At 39.9% G+C, this 14,737-nt stretch overlaps 1 protein-coding gene across 1 annotated transcript; it reads left to right on the plus strand.

The window, feature by feature from the left end:
- Window positions 1-452: 452 nt before the first annotated feature.
- Window positions 453-13,257, plus strand: SUMO1 (small ubiquitin like modifier 1). The gene is made up of 5 exons (XM_072418751.1): window positions 453-608; window positions 8,745-8,822; window positions 9,357-9,434; window positions 12,167-12,238; window positions 12,623-13,257. Exons 1-5 carry the CDS (start codon window positions 597-599, stop codon window positions 12,689-12,691), a joined length of 309 nt encoding a protein of 102 aa, XP_072274852.1. The 5' UTR covers window positions 453-596; the 3' UTR covers window positions 12,692-13,257.
- Window positions 13,258-14,737: the final 1,480 nt, after the last annotated feature.

The raw sequence follows: 14,737 nt of genomic DNA on the forward strand, positions 1-14,737 counted from the left end.
TCCCAACCTACGTCACCTGAATTCACGCCTCTGACGTAGGAAGAAGAGGCAAAGATAACGGCACCCAGTGTGCTGGCTCGGAGACGGATGCCGGGGGGATGCGGGACCTGATAGAAGATACCTCCGGACTGATCGTCTGCACTGCGGGATTGAAGGTAAGTGGATTTTTGGCGTTTTTCAGTTTACTTCCTCTTTAATGTACAGCGCTGCATAATATGTTGGTGCTATATAAATCCTGTTAAATAATAATAACTGTGAGGCCAATACTATATTTTTATTATATACACACACAATTACTAAGACACTGCTATTGCCTGTTTTTTATTATGAGTGTTGCTGAAGCTTTACAAATAACACATATTGTGATGAATTGTGACTTTTATACACAGAATACAGTAATAATCTCCACAGTGTAATGCCTAGCAGCAACATGACGTCATTAGTGTGGGCCGGCCCGGCTATACCGGAAGTGGCGTCACGTCCAGGACGGGAACAGCAGCCTTGTTTGAGTGTGTAGTGGTGTTATTGTGCCCGGAGAAGGGAAAGGAGAGAGCGGCCGGAGGCGCCTGATACACACCGGGGGAACACGAGGCAGCATGTCTGACCAGGTGAGGACGGGGAGGCCAGGCGGCGGCCTTTCCTTTGTGTGTGTGCCATTGCCATGGGAGATGAGAGCGCTGGGTGGCCCGGAGATTGCGCTGATTATTAATGCGCATGTGTGTGGACTTGTTAAGTGTTGTCTTATGTAAGACAGGCAGTGTTATATAAAGGAGGATGGAAAACACACAGGGCTTGTATCCAACTGCAGACTCTCCTATGGATTCCTCCATGTTTTCCTGCATCAATCATTAGCTGTAAATATTCAATTGAAATGCTGTATTCCATTTGGAACTGGTTTGGAAAGCAATGGCTTGTTTGTTGGGGTTACAGCTCAATGCCCAGTCTATTAAATACATTGCAGGAGCTTCTAAGGAAAAGAAGTAATAAAGTAGCTGCAGCCTAGAGTAGAAAAGCCTGACCTCAGCCAGAGTGCGAGTACATCATCAGCAACTATAAAGATCAGGGTGGGGGTAGCCTGGTGGAGCTAAGCCAAATGTGAGTAATCCTTCACCTGATAGCAGCCCTGCTCACACAGCTTTACCTCTACATGCACCAACATTACATTACCGGGAAACCAAGAATTGGGCTGCTTGGCCCTCACTCATTCCATGACTCTGTACAACACCATGGCACTTGAAGCGTATTGCCACGGCATTGCGTACATGCTGTGCTTCTTCTGAAGAGATCTACATACAATATTTTTGGGCCACGTCACTGTACTTAAACGTTATTTTGGCCAAGTAACAATTTTTAGTACCAATGTATGTGTGATAATAAGTGTTTATTGAATGAGGGCTATTTTCTCACTTTCTGGAACTGGAAGGTCCTGAAATATGGAGTACAGATCTCATAAACTAAACAGAGCAAACCTTTTTGTTGGCCTTTGTATAGCACCAATAATAAAGGATAATTATATTTAAAATTAAGTGTCCTAAAATCCTCCTCCCCTGGCCTAATTAAAGAGGAAAAAATGTATTCCTGAAGATTCCTTGATGCCGCTGATGTGGTCCTGCGCCGTCCTGGAATTCCCCTTTATCCCAGTGCGCAGGAAGCGCTGCCATTTTTTATCTTCTCTAGCATCTTTTTTGGTCTTCTTGCTACGTCCCCCGATTTTGTACTGCACAGGTGAGAGATTGGGTGATGTAGCCGCTGCGCATGTGTGAGATCGCCATCTCTTTTCCCTTAGTGGAAAAAATGCCCCTTCTGCGCATGCCAAGATTAGGAGGAACAGCCAGAACCTCCCAGGATGCGTGACGTAGGTATCCTGGGAGACTCTGCGCTCCCTTTTAGTCCTGATCGCCACAACCGTGCTGCACCCTTTATTTTTTTTAAAAAAGTGTGTTGCACTTGCAAAAAAACATTTTTACCTAATTTGAAAAGGTTGTCTACCCCTCTATGTAAAGTAAAAAAGTGGAGTTCAGGAACGCTTTAACTTCCACTCCGCAAGCTCAGTACCCACTGAGTCTGACAATGGTTTACATTCCATGCTGCTCACCTTCCTGCACAGAACTGTCTGATCCAGTTCTATGGACTTTCCCAACAAGGTCGGGGAGAGTAGATAGAACGCCATCAATGTGAATGGGGCTGTACTGCACAGGAAGCAGAATGGCATAGAAGAAAAACAATTAGTGGGTTTGATGCCTGGCTCTTGGCGAGAGGGGGGCAACCATAATTTGAAGTAATAATTGGTAATCTGCCACTTGGATGAAATATAAGGCAACATCAAGTACCTGCAGAGCTTCCATGAAGCAGTGTTCTCTCCAGACTTTTAGCTGGGTGCACCACCTGGCACTTTTAAGCCACCACCCGGCTGTTTTTGATGAGGTGGTTACTGATGAGTTGGGTCACAATACAGAGGCCGCCCAGCCTAAAAAAGTTTCTTGGTCGTGCACTGCTAAAGAATACAATGCATGCCTCGGGCATTAAATCTTTCTGATACCCTAGTCTGGGAAAAGCATGTAGACCAGGAAAGTTGGAGTGACGTCAACATTTCCAGGTCTGTAACAAGAGACATGTTTGTACATGACAACCAGAAGGGTAATCTTTTTTTCAATGGAGAACTTATCATTGCTAGCCTCCAGCACACATTTACTTTTAATTCTTTTGCAGTTCTGATCAATTTGTGAGATACAACAGCCACATACAATAAGTGTACGTAACTTTATTGGGGGATTTCAGGAGAAGGTCAGAGAGTGTGGGCATTCTGCTGGGGTGGGTAGAGACTGCAAATATGTTGCAGGGGACAGAGACTGGGCATATAGAGTACATGTATCAGCCACAGACCACTGTCATTACACACTTCTTCACGAGTCAGTGCCCACACTACTAACAGCTGGATCCACAAATACTAAAGGTTGGGTAACTGGGTTCTGGAATGCTTCAGAATCTGTAAAACCAAAGATATTCTTTAATATTCAACTAGGATCTTGGCAGGGTCTTTCACTTGTGTTAAGCTATTGGTCATAGTGATGGGTCAGTAGTGAGGTGCAGAGAGTTAAGTACAGATTTCTAGCAGGTCAGTCGCTTTCATGTTTTGGACTGACGGTCATAATTTCGGTAGTCATGTTCTGTGTTTTTACAAAGTGTGCTATAAATGCTATGCCCTTCTGAGGACGTGTAGGGCAATCTATTCTATTTGTGAAGCCAGTTGTCTAATATTGTGTAATTACTGGCAATGTTACAAAGGGGTGTTCTGATTGTGTTCTGTGAGTTCAAATTCTTCATGAATAGATCATGTCTCCTGAGTTTTTCCTCCCATGTGCTTAGTGAAAACATTAAGGAATGTGCCTTTTATCAATGACTCTTCTATATACACGGCTACATGTAGTAAAAGGTGGGGAAGAAAGCTAAAAGCTGTTTTAAAGAGCAGCTCTAACGGGTCAGTTGTATTTAGTGCATTGCTTTCAGTAAATACGTTTTCAGGCAGTGTTGTCAGGTTCCCCCTTGCTCACAATATTCCCTTTGGTAAAATTCATGGGGAAACTCCCGGTGTGATGATCCTTATGATCTGCAGAGGTTACTGCCACCAAACCTTAACAATGTTGTGTCATGTTGTAGCATGGAGTTCTGTGAATATTTGGTTTCTTTTGGCAAACTGACACTTAAGGTGCGTACACACTTCCAATTTTTATCGTTCCAATCGAACGACGAACGATCGATTGGGCAAAAAAATCGTTCGTAAAAAAGTAACCAACGACGCCGACGAACGAGGAAAGTCGCTGGAAACGAACGACCGGACCGACGGATCGGATTGGACGACGATCGTTGAACATCGTTCGTGTGTACGGTCGTTCGTTGATCGTCCATGTTCAGAGCATGCGTGATGAACGAACGTCCGTCACTTTCCTGTCGTGCACATAGTTCCTCTATCGCTCAAACGATCGTATCTATTGTGTGTACAATATCTACGAACGATTGTGTCGTTAACTCTATGTGCAGGATCGGTGCTATACGATCGTTCATATATATCGTGCAGGAACGTTCGTCGTTCGTTTTCCAACGATAATAATTGGAAGTGTGTACGTAGCTTTACAAGTGGTTTACCAGTCAGGAGGAGTCAAGGCTAGAGTTTAACCTATATGGAGAAAAAGTAAGTGGTTACAGCAGGCATTGTTGCCTGTTGGGAGGGTGGTTTTCAAGAAGCACAGTATTTTTGGGGAGAGAGGATTCTTTCCTGACCCTGCTATTTGGATCTCTGATGAAACCTACCATTTATGGTACAAAACACATTTTCTTACCTTCACTACCAAGTGGGTAAAGATTTGAAAACAAATCTCAGTCAACTGATTTTATAGAAACCATTGGGAAATGGACATGGTACACAGGTACATAGAAAGATCTCAATGTTTTTGATAAACAATAAGTGTTAGCTGCATTGTATTTATGGTAAGTAGTCCATATTCTTTGGCTAAGTACACACCTACAATACTTGTTGTTAGAAAACGAACGACTAATGGCAGATCAACAATTATTCACAGTTATTTTGAACGTTCATATAGTACAGGATCCTGTACCTTCTGTAACGATATGATCGTTCAGATATATTTCACCAATATTGTACACACACACTAGTTATGATTGTTTGAAAGATGCAGGAAGTAATGTGTAAAGGAGAATACTGCAGAACCATCCACAATCACCGTACACACAATAGATAGCGAACAATCATCACCCAAACGCATCCACCAGGAAAACTATCGTTTGTTCATCAACGTCATTGGCCTGTCGTTGTGCATTTTTTTTGTTAACGATTATCCAATGATTGGTTGTTAATCGTTCCTTTCCAATGTCAATTATTGCACGTGTGTACGTAGCCTTTGTCTCTGGACTTTTGATCACAGGTTAAATGTCCAGTGAAAGGATGAAGCACAATGCATAATAACTTCCTTCATATTTATCAAATTGCACTAAGGTTTTCAAAAAGCTTGAATCTCCATGAGCTTTGATGCTCATAGGGGTACCACAATAGATCAAATTGGGTCATAAAGAAAATTGTTACTTTAAACACTTTGAGACATTTGTATTGCACTAATTTTGTGCACTCAACTACAAATATTGCCTGAATAATCACACTTGGACTTGGTGCTTCCTGTATGATGGGTGGGGACACTTTGGAAAAGCTTGCATAGTTTCACTTAGCAGTTTTTGTTCAGATTTGTTTAAACATGTAAAACATTCAGACAGCCAAGCCTATAAACAGAAAATGAAAATAAAGAGCAGTATTGATTACTGCTTTGTGATCATCTCTATTCTGGTTTTGCTAGATGTATTCTCTGCATTAGGAGTTGCATTTGTAAGCCTTGGATTTAAATACCATTGGTTTGTGGGTCACATTTTTAGTGCGCCTTTGTTTGGGGGGAGAGTATGAAAATCTGTGACTCCCAACTTTTAAAGACTTAGTTGGGTAAAGAAGGAAAAAATTGGAACCCATGAGTGACTTTTTCCTTTAACTGTCCAGTTGAAAATAAAGCTGCGTACACACGTCAGATTTTTATCGCCCGATAATCGGCATTATTCGGCATTGCCAAATATCAGGCGAAAATCTGCCGTGTGTACAGTCGGTGTCGTCCATCGTCCGAACGACCGTCCTGCCGGTTCCACAGACGATGGACGACAACCGATCCTAATGAAAGGGAAGGGGGAGAGCGCACAGCAGGGTGCCGCTCCGTCGCTCTCCCCCTCCCCTCTCCATAGAGCAAGAACGGTGCTGTACATACATACATTCATTCATCGTGCAGTCCCTTGTCGTTGGAAAGGATCGTGAAAGATCCTTTCCAACGACAAAAATTGCAAGTGTGTACGCAGCTTAAGTGTTCCATAGAGTGTTGATCCTGGTACACACTAGCAGATTTACTGCCTGTTTTGCAGACAACCTATTCCTATTGATTTTCCAATCTGCAATTGCTTGGAAGGAAAACTCTATGTTATATGTACAATATTCAGTCCTTCCTATTGTTGCAATAGCAAAATTGCACTGGCAGAAAGTGCTTGGGATCTCTGTTGGATGTTTGTGTACACAATTTAACACGTCAAAAGTTTTACCAACACATCTATCTGCTTTATAACTGATCAAGGAAAGGGAAACTTTGGAGGGAAGGATTGGTCCTGTTTACATTTTACTTTGGTTTCTCTTCAGATCCAATCATTAAAATAAAAATGTGATTGGGGTTATAAATTCTGTGCTCCCACCAGGTAGATTTACCCTAGTTACTATTGTTTGGTAGACAGCAAGTTTCTAAAATTTACCAGTTTTCACCAGAACAAGAGATGTACAGGGCACATTTTGCAATAAAGACATATGCTCCAATGACAAATTAATAAAAAAGAAATGTAATTCCCCTCGCATTGTAGTTTCACCCACTACCTGATGATTCTTCTTAATGGGAAGTAGAGGAATGTTTCTCCAACAGGACATCAGTTCAGCAAAATTATCTTGCACTGCCTTTAACCTGGCTTTATCCAAAACCAAGTATTAATTTTTGAGCATACAGATGACATTTTTTTTTTTTAAAAACAGATTTTAATACTATTTGTTTATCAGTGAAAAGATTTCATTTGCCAATGTACACTATGGTGATGCTGCAGTAAACCAGTAAAAAGAGGTTTGTGACTCATGGACAGATAGGGACAGTCTCCCTGAAGGGGACACAGACGGCAATAAAAAAAACAAAAAAACCCAAAAACTGGACATTGTTGGGTCTGTGAGACAAGAAGTAAAGGAGGAGATTTTTTTTACTGTCATCCCAGAAAATTTTAAAATTTTTCCTGGAGTTCAGCTTTAAATCCAAAACTTACCATCCCGTCTTGCACAGTTGTACAGCTTCCTTTTCTGTACTAAGTGTACATTCTGGTTGCCCCCCTTCCTATGAGTTTCTTGGAGTATTAATTAAAGCGTACCTAACCTCAATATTTTTATTTTACCCTTCTAAATAAAAGTTTTGTAAAAAGTTTTGTAAAAAAAAAGGCTCCGCATACTCCCTTAAATCTTGATCACTGCAGCGCTCAAGACTTAATGGTAGTGCAGAGCTTCCTGGGATACCTACTTCATGCATCCCAGGAGGCTCTGGCTCCTCCTTCTGCGCATGCCCTGAACATTTTTCCACCAAGGTGAAATGGTTGCTGATCTCACGCATGCGCAGTGATATCGGCTGGTTTTTTTCCCCTTCACAGCAGCTACGTCACCCGATCTAGCATCTGCACAGTGCAAAACCGGGTGATGGAGCAAGAAGACCACAAGAGAAAAGGGCAAAGATGGCGGCTCCCAGTGTCGGGACAACGCGGGACCGGATCGCAAGAAGGACCAGCGCCATTGTGGGATCTGTAGGATTAAAGTTGTGTAATTTTTTTTGTTTTTAGTTTAGTTCTGCTTTAGGTGCATCAAGTCAGATAGAGCCCCCTTAATTCTATTCATTTTTGGGGAAGTATTGTTTTAAATACTTGGTGTACATAATTACCAGATATTACTATATGGCTTTTGTGATGTATTAAGTTGCCGATGAAAGAATATGTTTTATAGGGTGGTGACAAAATCACTTCTGTAGATTCTCACACAAAACCTTTAATGCTGGAATTTGTTCTGAAATGTGCCTCCTTGTACCACAATTAATACTGAGCGTTAAGCAAAGGTGCCTGCTGACAAAAGAGCTGCTTTGTGCGCTGTCTTGTCTGTTCTCTTGTAGATTGTCACTCCCTTATAAGAATATTATTTCTCATCTTTTCTGCATGATGAGCCTGCTGATTCCACGTTCTGCAAGCTGCTCACTCCGCACGGGGCTGAATCAGCAACACTGTGCTTATGAGAGGACATTAGGATGCGTGAACAGACTATATAAAAAGAGACATTAGGCATCTGACTGCTGGAGAAAGGAGGGATATGGGAATAATTCCTTCAACTGCCTGCAGCTCTGCTGAATGTGAAACTCAGGCCTTGTGTAGTTTAACTCATTACAGTGAACATATGTAGTGTTAGCGTTTTCAATTCTGACACTCCAGCCAATATGTATACATTATTACTGTCAGTTGTCATTTTAGTAGTCGGAGGTTATAAATGCCTTTTTTTCGGCGATGGCTATATGTTGTCAGCTGAATATCCTTTAACCTATGTTTTAGGCAAAATATTCCGTTCTTATACCCTCTGGGCCTCATTCACACCTTTTGTTGCATTAACGTATGTGTTTTTTATGTTGTGTGTTGTATTAGGACAGACCATTGATTTGAATAGATTGCCAAAGCACCACAGTGCACCAAAAAAACACACCCAAGCTATTTTTACTGATGAGCATCACAGCGAAACACCAGTGGATGATTCGAAGGTGCAGTACATGACGCTGCTACAGAGTGTATTAGGAAATAATGGTGCCACAACACCCTTCATATATGCATTTCAGTAAGGCGTTGTTGTAAAGCAAGCAAGCTTAAAACTTAAGATTTTAACTTCCAATTGTTTCTCAGCACTAGTCATAGTTAGAGGTTCTCTTGATTCTGCAAAGGGATGGCCATGTTGGGAAAAACTTTACCGCCTTTGTTTTCTTTCCCTTTCTCAATAGCTATGGCTCTGTATTATCTTAATTATCAGTTTATAAAACTTTTCACTAAATTGCCCAAATAGGTGCAAGTTTGATGAATATTTGTTTTTTGTTTTCCAGGAAGCCAAACCATCCAGTGAGGACTTAGGAGATAAGAAAGAAGGAGGTGACTATATTAAACTGAAAGTAATTGGCCAGGTAAGCATTTATTGGGTAAAGATTTTTTTTAATGTCTACCATGTTTATACTACTGATTGAAATTGTAAATAATAGATGCTTACAGACCTGCATATGCTCAGCATCTCATGCGGATTCCTACATATTGCCTGACCTCTCACACTTTACATTTCTCTTTTGCACATACTGACTGCAGTTTGACTTCCACACTACATATTGGCTGCTGTCATTCTCTCCAGATTTCCTTTACTGCACAAGTAGTTTTTCCTCATGTCCTCCCTCATCCCCTCCTGCACTCGCTGTCTTTTGTAATACCCTCTGCACCCCTCCCCTTTGATTTTGCAGTCTTTTGGCACTCCTTTACTACAGTGACTGATGCTATTGTACCCTTCATACTCCTTTCCTGCTATTAGTGCATGCCAAAACACTCATCATTGTTCATATCCCCAACCTTGCCCATTTCAAAACCTGCACAATTTGCTAGTATTTAGTACAGACACTTTGTTTGTCTTTATTAACAAATATCTTTATTTAGACTTCATTTACTGTTTTTAGGACAGCAGTGAAATTCACTTTAAGGTAAAGATGACGACGCACCTGAAAAAGCTGAAAGAATCCTACTGTCAAAGACAGGTAATTTAATTTCAGGTGATGGTTCAGTTGTTTTGAAGCTGCAGCTTTCCTGCTTATTTTGTACCTATTGAGGCATATTTCTACAAAAAGTGAAGAGTAGATTGGTCCTCCACTTTTAAAAGTAGCCCCTTATAACCACTTCTACAGGTGTAAGGCTATGTACACACGTGCGATAATTGTTGTTGGAAAGGATCTTTCATGATCCTTTCCAACAACAAATGACTGCACGATGCATAAATGAGTCTTGTACATACAGCACCGCTCTGCTCTATGGAGAGGGGAGGGGGGAGAACGACAGATCTGTACCCTGCTGCTCTCTCTTCTTCACCTTCATTACGATCCATCCTTGTCCACGGACCTGCCATGGAAGACAAGCGCAGTACACACGCCAAATTCTCGTCCGATATCTGCTCTGAGGCAATTATCGGACTGGAATCATCCAACGTCTGTACCCAGCCCTAGTGTTTAGCAAACAGTGTTTTTTGGGGTTGGGGGAGGGTAGTGCTGTTTTCCTTTGTTTAACCCCCCTTAGCGGTTAACCCCCCCTTAGCGGTAATCCTGTGTCTGATTTGGGTAGGATTTTTTATGTAATTATGTTGGGGAAAAATATATTTTCAAAAGCTTTACGTGGGGAATTGGCAAAATCAGAAAAAAATAATTTCACTCTAAAGAGTTTTCCCCTGCACCCTTCACTCAAGGACTTTCAGCAAATTTTATGATAAAGGACAGAACTCTGAGAAATCAATATGCTATTAAAATGAATGGACATTTTTAGTGTTTTCCTTTTCTATGAGTGTCCTGTAACACATGGCATTTACATGGCAATAGAGATATTTTAATAGGCTGGATATATTTTACTTTTGTTTAGCTGATAAAACAATCATTTCTCTGTATGTTGCTGAGTCATCTTCACAAAATATTGTAAGGAAGTTGCTGTACTACTTTTTTTCCCATGTACTTGGGGTAAAAGTGCAACTTGAAACAAGTTTTTTTTTTTTTGTTTTTTTTGTTTTTGTTTGACAGCTTGCTTCTAACTTTCTTTACTGATGCCTCATGTATCTGGCATAAAGGGGGTTCATTCAGCAATCAAAGCGGAAAGAACGTCCTCATGTATCTCTTCTAACAACAGTGCCTTTTTTACTATTAGAGACTTCATTAGCGATCACCTCACTTTTTGTTGATGTGATGACAAAGTAAGGAGTAATCTTCCAATGGGAAAACAGATGGCAATAAAACATAACAAAATTTTCTAATGCTCACGCACTGTTTAAAACCTGAAAACTCAAACAAGTTTTGATTTCACAACAAAAAAACAGAGCTTTTTATACTTCTTAGTAATGGGGCAGCTGGCATAAATAGAAAATAGATTGGAAAATGTGTATTTTCTATAACATAGAACATGATATGAACATGTGATCAGGAGTCAATAACCAAGGATGCTGACCACTATCAAGTTTTTTTTATAAACCAGTGATCCTCACCTACCTCATTCTGTCACAGGACACCACCGTCTTCCTGGAGACAATCTTTAGCCACCTTGGTTAGCCGTGCAAGGCAAGCTGGCATTGGTGGGTTTCCCTGGCAAGTAATGCGGAGTTGTGCATGCGCAGCCCAGTAAAATTTGACAGCTTGGCAGCAATCAGGCAAGTAAGAACATATATTGCAGGAAGGGACATCACCTGTCCCTTCCTGCAATAAATACCTGTCTGATCGTGGATTTTTCAAAGTGTGTCCTACCTTTAATTTTTGATATTGTAGTTCAGAAAATGTTTGGAAGATAGCCAGGCTCTTTTTGGGATTTTTTTGCATAATTTATTTGGACGGTAACATGCAAAATGAAATAGCCTAATAGATTTAAATACTCACCAATTTGCAAAAGTCAGTACAAAAAGATAATTCCCTCGTCAGGTTCTGTCACTGCACTTTGCTGTGTTTCTGATTACATAAGCCCCTTTACTCTACATGTACTTCTCCTGTGCACTTAGTAATGTCCATGATGGGTGAAAGGAGTCTTTTCATAAACTGAAATATGTTCAGTTCTGCTGTATACAGATTGTGCTTACTCATGGTAGGTGTCACAAATTCTACAAAATAGCCTTGGGACATTTTTCTTGTGTGTGTGGAATCCTGTGCTTGCTGATTCCTATTCCTATCTGAATGTAGCTTTTATATCTAAAAGTACTACTGTTGCTAAGAAAGCATTCTTAGACCTATTTACACCAAGAAGAAAAGGAGATATATTTTTATTAAGCCTTGCAATACAGGTTCATGCAGTGCCAAGGCTAGTATTAATGATTACCTTAAATTGATTTTTTATCCTTTGCCCAAATTGGTCTCCTCACCACTTCAATCACCTTGCAATACAATATCACTTGGCCGTACGGTCATTAGATGGCTGTACCTTGACCCTCCATGTTCTGTTCTCTTGTATGAGGAAGAATATATTAAGTCATCTGGCCTGGAATTTGTCAAGCTTTGGTTGAATATACTTCTTATTAACTTGTTGTGAACTTGGTTAACTTGATTTTTGTGTGCATTTGTTGTTTAGGCTGGAAAGGTTAAAATGAATTTATTATGTTGTAAACATTTCCTGTTTTACTTTTTGACATTTTGATTGGGATAAAGGATTTTTTAGTGATCAATGATTACTTGTGTCCTTTGTATGGCAAATCATCATTATAAGCTATATTGTTTTACTAGTGGATTTATAGAAACATTTTTCTTCTTTTTAGGGTGTTCCAATGAACTCTTTAAGGTTTCTTTTTGAAGGACAGAGGATTTCAGATCACCAGACTCCAAAAGAGGTTTGTTGTGTACATGTATGACATAGTTTGTTGTAGAAATGGATGTGCTGAGAGTAATGCTAGCATCATTGTTTTTCACTCATGCTAAATGCTTTATATAATGGCATTTGCATACAAAAACATGTCAATGGCAGTAAAATAGGAAAAACACCTGAAGCACATCTCAGTGAGGTGTGATGTCTTGTAGTTTTTGTAGTGTAATGTTGTCCCTAACATGTCTGGGAGTTGAATGAATAGCCTTGCAATAGCTTATCATTGTCATTGACCCATGATAAAGAAGTGTCTGCTGATTGCTATCAGCACTCTGTTGGTTTACATAAAACAGTCTTCTGATAAATATGAACGCTGTGATAATATACCCTTGTTTTTTTTTTCATTTTGCAGCTTGGCATGGAGGAGGATGATGTTATTGAAGTTTATCAGGAACAGACTGGGGGCCACTTGTTGTTTTAACTTTTCCTGTTTTTTTTTCCATCCCTTCTTTTGGCACTTACTTTATTTGCCATGTTGGATTTTTTTTTAAATTTTATTTTGTAATATGCCGTTTTACTTTCCCTACGTACTGTTTCATTTCTCGCTGTAACAAGCCAGCTGTTGTCACCTCAACATCACTTCATTTCAACTGCAACAGTATGTACCAAGATGAGCAACCTCTGCATACGTTATAAGATATGGCCTATCTGTCTTCTCTGCTTCTGAACAGTGAGGATCCAGCATGGAAATCATGTGGTAATGTGAAGACAAGGCAAACATTTGCTGGGGATTTTGGAACTGCTTCACTTACAGTAGAATAATCCATGACACCATGAATAACGTCATTGTTCCAGCGCCTGCCTAGGAGATGTAGGAATTGTGTTCTTAGAAGTGACCATGCTACACAATCCCTTATGTACAAATGTTTGGTGTATCTTTTATTTTTGTGGGGCATGGGTTTTAAAAAAAATGAAAAAATAAAAAAATGCATTGTCTGTATTGGCTTAACTGAAGTAATATTAAAAACACAAGAAACATTTGTAAAACTTGCTCTCTGCTTTGTTTTTGACGTTTGCTTTTCATATGCACCATTTTTTTTACCTGTTGCTTTTCAGAAAACCCTTAAATATATTTTATTTTTTTCTAATGTTAATATTTGACCAAAGTTTCCCTTACAAGTATTTGTTGTACAAGTACCAATACTTGCAATAGCCTTTGTGCCCCTACTATTACGCCTGACTGCTGGCCTGATGGGTAAAGTTTTGATTAATGAAAAAATGTTTTCTTTAGAGGGGGTGTTGAAGGGAATAATCATTTTTGAAAAAATGATTATTCCCTTCAACACCCCCTCTAAAGAAAACATGTATAATATTTTTTAGGGCCATTTAGGACCCACAGTGAACCACAGCATTCTGCTGTAGGCCCAACCACTATCCTATCCTCTCTTGTTCAACTGAATGGGAGAGCATGTGAACAATTCTTTTTGCATGCAGCTGCGGCAAATTAAGTTCCCAAAAGTGACAAGTTTGCTTTTGTCCTTACAGCTGGTAAAGAATTGCAGCTGTTTGCAAGTCTGGTTAATCTCATTGCTGTTCACTGAGGAAGCCCCAATCATACAGTTTTACAGTGCGGGTGTGAAAAAGAGCCCTATATTATGATGGCTGTCTTACCTATTAGGACGGTCCATATTTATGACGGGCATCCAGGATGCAATATGAAGGTACCTCTAGATGCCCTTACTTTGGAGAGAAAAAGTGCGAGTAAGATATGTAGTTCATGTAGTCCAATAGCTTGATGATGGATTTTGCCTGATTGAACAAAGAAATGGTGCATCATACAGTATTTTTCCCCTCATCTACTGCCTCATTTTCTTAGTGCACAGAGCGAAGTTTTTATTTTGTACTCAATTGAACAGTGACCAAGGACACCAATGTTTCCAAGACATAATTCTTTTTTTATTCAATATTCATATAGTATATTCTGTTTAAAACCTTCTGCATTAGTTAGAGAATTGAGTTGTTTGTGTACCTCTTACCTAAAATAAGCTTTTAATGTACATTACAATCTGTAGAATTGTCTTGAAATGTGCAGAAAACTACACAGTGTGATGGCTTACCCAATTATACAGACAGAATGGCATGTTTGCTTTCGGCACCAGGTAATTGTTGATAAATCTAAAGCTTGCCACACGCAATACAGACTGATTGATTGTACAGTCAATTCAAGCTGGTAATACCGTAGTTACAATCTAACTGCACAATATCCTTAAGCTCCACAAAAAACTTTTTGATGCTATACTAAAGGTCAGTTGAATGCACTATTTAGGTAGACCTCTCCTTTACATATAAAGAATGTAACATGTATGGCCAGCTTTTGATTTGAGAACATCTTAGTAGTGTGTGGGTATACATGTAACGATATTTTGGTGGGCTGTTATTGTTGGTTAACCTAAGGGAGCATATACAGTGATTGTTTATTCATTGTGGATCTTGCTAAACTCCACAGTGCAAACCAGTGAAATGCTAA

The sequence above is a fragment of the Pyxicephalus adspersus genome, chromosome 7 (assembly GCF_032062135.1).
Source record: "Pyxicephalus adspersus chromosome 7, UCB_Pads_2.0, whole genome shotgun sequence".
Taxonomy (NCBI): Eukaryota; Metazoa; Chordata; class Amphibia; order Anura; family Pyxicephalidae; genus Pyxicephalus; species Pyxicephalus adspersus.

What these genes read in the sequence shown, in the direction of transcription:
- SUMO1 (XM_072418751.1), top strand. An exon ending in AACTGAAAGTAATTGGCCAG is followed by an intron (nt 8,823 to 9,356) that starts GTAAGCATTTAT and finishes TACTGTTTTTAG; the next exon opens with GACAGCAGTGAAATTCACTT. An exon ending in AATCCTACTGTCAAAGACAG is followed by an intron (nt 9,435 to 12,166) that starts GTAATTTAATTT and finishes TCTTCTTTTTAG; the next exon opens with GGTGTTCCAATGAACTCTTT.